General features: G+C 40.2%; 1 protein-coding gene across 1 annotated transcript; it reads right to left on the reverse strand.

The window, feature by feature from the left end:
* Positions 1-469: 469 nt before the first annotated feature.
* LOC129097876 (transcription factor Sox-9-A-like) lies at positions 470-4,014 on the reverse strand. The gene is made up of 3 exons (XM_054606768.1): positions 3,542-4,014; positions 2,950-3,197; positions 470-2,719 (listed from the first exon to the last, which is right to left on the reverse strand). Exons 1-3 carry the CDS (start codon positions 3,967-3,969, stop codon positions 1,959-1,961), a joined length of 1,437 nt encoding a protein of 478 aa, XP_054462743.1. The 5' UTR covers positions 3,970-4,014; the 3' UTR covers positions 470-1,958.
* Between the last annotated feature and the right edge of the window lie 3,590 nt (positions 4,015-7,604).

Here is a 7,604-nt window from a genome sequence, read left to right on the forward strand (position 1 = left end):
CAATGTCTAGTTTGTTTCTTTAAGCTGTGGTGTATACAGGCGGGGGGGAGGGGTGTGGACATACGTCTTCTCAATAGTCTGTGGTAATAATGGACCTGTGACCTCATGGTCTGAGAAGCCAGAAGCAAAACCACTGTTCCCAGTACCACAACATGCATGTACCGATTTTCATTTTCACTTCACTTTGGTCCAAAGGAAACTTAACCACGCTGCTGCAGTGGGTATCGGACAGGCTGCCTCTGATTAGTTTGGAATTTAGATTACGTGTGTTATATTAAAACAATCATCTGGATTGTTGTTGGATGCTCCAAAGTGATTCAAACTCAGTAAACACCTCAATTTAGTCTTCTGCCAATTTGTCATAACTTAGCTCACTGATCGTTGTCTGACAAATACTTTGACACGGATAATACAGTATGAAACATGCTTATAATTAAAGGGAACCAGACAATTGCATATTTCTCAGTGTTTTGTTTTTATTGCAAACAATATAATACAAAAGATAAGCTTTTAAGACAATGCCATGTTTACCTACGGAAACTGCATTAAGGAGATGACAAGATGAGAACTAATGATACAGAATATAAAATGAGGAACACAACTTTTTTTCAAAAACAAAAAGTATTCTGTTGATTCCAGTAAATTCTTTACAAAATAACAGCCGCAGCTTCCATATCCATTAATTCATTTGTTAGAGAAAAAAAAAAGAAAACTTCCAGTTTTTCCATTTTTAGAGAAAGACTTTGTGTAATTATAAGTAATCTTTACATAACTAGATCATGAATAAAAGAAACTTTAATATGGAAACATTTACAAATGATAAATAAACAAATTTGTACCACATATGACAGCAAACTACTCCACTGAAAACCTTTCATCTCAGTTAGCTGCTGCCCAATTAAAAAGATAATTGCAAATAGTTATTCTCAAATAAAATTAATGCTAAAGAATAAATTAAGAAAAAAGGTTAGAAAAAATGATGGGTCTGTAGGAATGATAGAAGCACGCCAGACTCAGACCTGCTGGCTGCTGAGGAGAATCAGGTCAAAGGTCACGTCCTGCATCTCCTCAAGCAGGAAGTCAGAACTATGCCATGGTTTCAACACTGCGATGCCAGTGGAAGGAGCCTCTCCACTGTGACTCCAGAGGCACCAATGGTATCAAGGCAGTACCCAGATAAAAGCAAGCGTCGCTCAGTTACAGCTAGCAACACATTAAGGCCCCTAGAAGAATTAAATGGCACCTGCTATAGCGTTTCCAACACAATCATTTGAGCTAAAGCAAAGAACAAGAAGTAGAATATTTGACTAATTCACTGATGACACGGTCATATCATGGCCAAAAATTAAAATCTATTTCGAACCTGCATTGCTTAATTCTTGCGTCTCATGGGAATTACAATAAAATATGTACAGTACAAAAATTCAAAGCAGAATGAAGGCTGTAGGTATTATAAGACGGCAGTGTCAGTAAACTGATGTTTCTTACTTGTGTACAAAAAAATAGAGAAGTAAGGCCACTGAGGGTGTTTTGTACCCGGCATTCCCGCTCCTTTAGATTAATTAAATCTTCAAATTGTGATGACGACGATGATGATGACACTGAGTATGATGATGATGATGATGATGATGATGATGATGATGATGATGACAAGAGCAGAACACATACACAGTACATACTAAAATATTTATAACCAGTATGTCCTCACAGAGGATTTAACTCTTTTTTCTTTTTTTAAACATTATATCTAAAAAAATATAATCACAATTCCAACCAATACAAAAGGCACTGTTGTGAGCCAATCCAAAGATATATTTTCAGTACTATAAAAAAAGTCATTGTCATGTTTTTTATGTTGCCGATGAAGGGTGTTTGTCATGGCGGCACAAAGGCCACCGTGCAGAAAGGAGTCTATGGATTTGATGGGTCTTGTTCAGTCAGTGCTGATGGAGGCCCCCTCAAGGCCTGGAGAGCTGTGTATAAATGGGCTGCTGCTCCCAGTGCTGCGGACTGTGGGTCTGCGGCACAGAGGGCACCCCGGTGGTGTCGGCGATCGGGGTGTACATCGGCCTCTGGCTGGGGCTCATGTAGCTGAAGGTGGAGTACAGGCCGGAGCCCTGGCCAGCCGCATGGCTGTAGTAGGAGTTGGCACCACCCTGATGGTCTGAATAGTCATACTGTGCTCTTGTGATTGAGGGGTAAGAGGAGGTGCTGTAGTGCTGCAGGTTGAAGGACCCATAGGTGACGTGCTGCGGGGAGCCCTGCTGCTCACTGTAGTGGCTAGGGCTCAGCTGCTCCGTCTTGATCTGGGTGGTTCTCTGTTGACCCTGCTGGCCTTGCTCTCCTCCTCCTCCCAGGGTGGTCAGAGAGTGTTGCTGCTGCTGCTTGGACATCCAGGCGTGGGCCCCGACATTGGCCGCATGGCCGACTGAGGAGCTGCTGATGCCATAGCTGCTGGTGTAGCCGGCCTGGGCTGCTCCGGTCACCCCAGCGTGGCTGTGAGGCGGCAGGTACTGATCGAACTCATCGACATCAAAGCTCCCCATGTTGGAGATGACCTCGCTGCTCAGCTCGCCAATGTCCACAGCGCCAAAGTCGATGTTAAGTTGGCGACTGGTGCCCTCCTGCATGGGGCGACCCTCGCGCTTCAGGTCGGCTTTGCTGGTGGGGAGGTCTGTCTTGGGGGTGGTTGGGGGTGTTGGAGGGCCCTGGGACTGACCTGGTTAGAGAAAAAGGCAGAATTAGCCTCAAAGTTTGAATCAAATGTGCCTGCATGAATTGCCTTGTGAATTGAAATATCAGTATATTTGTAAATGGTTTCAGGAGGAGGAGTTTGTTGACACTACACTGACAGATATCTGAATGATGGCTCACTAATCATTAGCAGGTGTCTGTTCAAGGCCCTAACATCTTTTTTTATTATTTTTTTTTCTTTATTTCTTTTCTTACCTGAATGCTCTCCGGGAGAATGCACCTCGCCCAAACTTGAAGCTGGAGAATCGGCCTGCTGCAGCGCCTTGAAGATCGCCGTTGGAGAGATGTGGGTTTGCTCGCCGTCCTCGGGGTCGTTTTGCCCGTTCTTGACAGACTTTCTCCGCCTTGGCTGATATTTGTAGTCGGGGTGGTCCTTCTTATGCTGCACTCTCAAACGCTCAGCTTCTTCCACAAACGGGCGCTTCTCTGATTCGTTGAGCAATCTAAAAAAATATCAAGGAGAATTATAAATTTACATTAAAACGTATTCAATGAACGACATGCACAATGCACAGTTGATAAATGAATGTAGGAGATGTGCAATTAACTCAATTATTGCATTCAGTGTTTTCATTTTACATTAAACATTACATTTAGAAGTGTATCCAAAAATCACAAAAACAAATCAGTTATTACAGAGAAAATGTAATTTGAAATGCGTGAGTCAAATTCCCAAACAGATTTTGAAGCTCTACGTGAAACAGCAGACAGGTGGAGCATTTCATCGAAGAAACCGTGCGCTGCTTGCAGTGATTGCAAAGTGATTGCAAATGCAAAGTGAACCTACCTCCACAGTTTGCCCAGGGTTTTGCTGAGTTCCGCGTTGTGCAGATGCGGGTATTGATCGGCCAGCTTCCTCCGTGCAGCTTGAGCCCAGACCATGAATGCATTCATGGGTCTTTTGACGTGAGGTTTGCTTTTGCTGGAGCCGTTGACGCGCACAGGCATGGGTACCAGAGTCCAGTCGTAGCCCTTCAACACCTGGGACACCGCATCTCTGATACAGACGGGGAACTTTTCTTCTTCGCCCTCTTTCTTGTAGTCTGCACCCAAGAGGAGGTGGTTGTCGGACGGCCGGGTGTTCTCAGTGTCCGAACTGGACCCGGACGGGCACGGTGAGCCTGCGGAGTCCTCAGACATGCTCGGGCTGGGAGCGTCAGAGTGACACTTCTCCTGTTCTTCTGTCATCTTCAGGTAAGGGTCGAGGAGATTCATGCGAAAAAATGAAAGAAAAGCTTCTCGCAATAAAAAAAAATTAAAAAAAATTAAAAAAAAAATAAAAAAAATAAAAGGGGAGAAAATCCTTCTTTCTAAATCCAAGTGCTGTGCCCAAAGACTGCAGGGACAGTCTGTGAAGGGCGCACAGCTTGAATGGCAAACTCCTTTTAAAGTCAACAACAAAAATGTCAAAAATAAAAGTTTTTGACGGTCCTTGGACTTTTCACAATTTCGCAGAGAAGAAGGGAAATTGCAAGTGATCGCTTTCTAATGCTCAGCTTTGCATCTGTGGCTTCAGGAGAAATGTGACTGAGATGTCTACTCTTGGAGGATTGCAGGAGAGTCTAGAGACACAGACGGCGAAGCCTGGATTTATGTTTGACGGCAAGGAAATGATTGGGGGAAAACTTTTGGTAGGCGGGGACGTAATATGACTCTGCTCTGAAGAACTCGTGCAGTCAACAACAGCGAAACCCCAGTTAGAATAGGAAAAAGGTGTTTTTCTCTCTTATATTCTTTGGTTTCATTTACATTTTAGGTATAACAAAAAGTTTAAACTTCAATGTTCAATATAACACCCTGTGACAAAAAAGTAGGGCAATTCCTAAAAATCACAACTACAAAATGTTACAATAATTTGAAGGATTTTTTTATATAACAAAAATAATATAAAGTGGTAAAAAAAACAAAAACATTCTCTGAATTTTTCTTTGGTTAGAGATACAAAATGACCATGATAATAGTATAATCCTCACTTGTACTGTTAGAAGTTTAGGCACATTTTAAGTGCAGTTCTTATAGTTATTTATTATACTTTGTTATATACTTTATTTTCTTTTATTTCAATTTTATATAACGTACAGACTCATTTTCATATTTTTACAACGTGTCCCCTGATTGACCAGTTACTTGCTTTGCCAATTAAATGTCGAAAAATCTTTGAGTTGAGTTGAGTTTTTTTTTTTGCATGCAAAATAGTCCGCTGTTTGTATGAGATTTCAGATATTGAATACCAGTTTGGTTGATTTATACATTAGAGCAGTTCTCGTTTGAAAACTGCTCTAAAAACTGCTCTTGAAAACTTTTTATAGCGAATATTTATAACCCTTTTTTTTTTTTTTTCCTTCTAAAGAATGCGGGCAGTTGTGTTGTGTTTGCGCACAGAGACAGTTCAGACCGTAGGAAGCTGTTGCTGAGCCGCATCCCTCCGTCGTCTCTCTGCGCAGTGACCACACGGACCAATAGGGGGAGACAGCAGTCCAGAAACTTGTGAGGAAGCCTCGTAACTGTCTAGGTGAGCTGCAAGTATTCAGACAAATTAAGAAAGGGTGATACAAAACAATAAGAACTGCACTTTAAATGTTAGTCGCCGGTCTATATTTTTATTTAAGGAATTCCTATTTCCGGCAGACTGTTTATTAGTTATAGTACAAACTACAGAACAAAACCTGTGGCTTTAAACATTTTTCTTATCGCAAAGAATCAACAAGTGGCATGGCTGTATCTCCCAATTCATCCATAATGTCTTTAAATTCATTTGGTTTCTTTTTTTTTTAGAAATGTTGTATATGATATTTTTTTGATTTATGTTTGAATTTACCTGTGATTTAATGATTTATGGTTTCTAATGTTCAATTGCGTGCAATTTTAATAATCGTTTTTTATGAATATTTGGATCTATGCGAATAATATAAACAATAACAATATTAACAATGATCGTTGCATTAATAATAATCATTATAGTGATGATAATCATGATGTTATTGCTTGAACGATAATCTACAAGTGCACGGAGATGTTACATATTATATTATATGTTTTCCTCAGTCAACGCAAAGCATTGAAATATAAAGTCTGTGAAAAAGCGGATCAAAACAAACGTGTCTCAACACTAAAATCCACTTTGCTGGATTTGTTCCAACACTTGTTTTCGGTGGACAAAGGACACTTTGTTGAGAGAGTTCAGTCACTATAATCCATGTATACGATTTTAGAAACCAAATCCGAGTGCTGTTAGTTATGAGTCAACATATAGTCATGAAACTTTGAAAGTTTACTATTTTTATCCTAACCCTGGCTTAGCAATTAATTGGTTATAAGTACAGCGACTTTGTTAGTTGCGTAAATCTGTACTCAGTAAGAATATCATTACGCTCACAAATTGAATGTGGCAGATAGAAATATAAAATACTTGTTGCACTTTTTCATGAAACAGTCTGGTCGAATCCATTCCCTTGTTGATCCTGTATTAATCCTAGAGGAGGTGATACAAAAAGCTGGTGAGCTACAGTCCACTTCTTCAAATCTTTTAGACAACTTAGATGAAGATTGTGTGAAGTCATCTTCAAAATGTAAACAACATATTTAAAATATGATTTTTTTTTTTTTTAAATAACATTTTTTAATAATGTCTAAATATCTTATTAAGATGTGTCACTTACCATAGATTTAATACTGTTGTAAAATATGTTTGTTTCAATAATAGTGTTTTTTAGTAGTTAGTGCCTTTCATTGCTAGGAATAAACATTTTTTCATGAAAATAATTTTTCTCTATAAAGAGATTAGTGTTTCAATTATTCTGTGAAAGCCTTTCAGTCCATCTTGACCATGACATGTTCATTAAAAACAGCCTAATGTGCCCGTCAGATGTACCTGCTATTTCTGCTTTTCTCTCCTGGTTGACTAAAGGTTGTGTCAGACTGCTCTGTCAGCTCCCCTACAACTATATAAAATACAATTTAAAAGTTTATGTTGGTATGACACAAAGTGGATTAGAATAAGTGCAAGTAGTTTTTGTTTCATGGGCAGTTAATAGTTATAATAATGTTTATTTTGTAACAGATCAAGGTAACCTGATTCTCTGTACCTGGACTGAAATCCATGAACTATTTCCCTCAATGAAGTTTAACTTTTGATATCTCTATGACTCACGTCATGCAGCAATAGGCTACTGGCAGTCTCTTACTTTTGTTTGTGCAAACCAATCCCACCACGTCTCATTAGAGGGTAAATATTTGATGTCATTTTTTAGTTTTTAAAGCCGAGCTGCTGCAATTTGAGATTGCTGGCCTCAACATGCAGAGGAGGAAACCCAGTGATGGCTAACACAGAGGCATCAGAGGTGTGGTTGGGCATGTTTGCGCCCCCACAGTGCTGACTGTAGAAGGTTTGAGGTGCCCTGCAGGTTTGGGAGGGGGATGCGGATCCCTCAGGGGCCAGGCTCGCAGCTTACATGGAATACCCGCCTGCAGGCCGAGCAGGTCTTGGGAAACTTCTCAGCTTGACTTCGAGCCATGGCGTCAAAATTCTGAGGCAAACACTGGGGGTAAACTGCCAAATCATGTCTTCCACCTCTCCGAGCTCTCTCAGATTCCACTGCAAATGTTTGAGCAGACCGCCTCTCTTTTCAAAGCGTGTTGGTGTGTTGCCTTTGAAGAGTGTTTGTCAAAACAATTGAATCAAAAGTGGAATACAGCATGAGTTGCATTTTGTATTTAAATGATTCAAGGAAAGGTTTGATTTAGTGTATGGAATTTCAACCAAATACAGTAGTTAGTTAAAAAAGGAACCATGATTCAGCATTCATCAGGCTGTTTGGAGAACTTCTAAAATACTGAGATCCATTAGACTT

The sequence above is a fragment of the Anoplopoma fimbria genome, chromosome 11 (assembly GCF_027596085.1).
Source record: "Anoplopoma fimbria isolate UVic2021 breed Golden Eagle Sablefish chromosome 11, Afim_UVic_2022, whole genome shotgun sequence".
NCBI lineage: Eukaryota > Metazoa > Chordata > Actinopteri > Perciformes > Anoplopomatidae > Anoplopoma > Anoplopoma fimbria.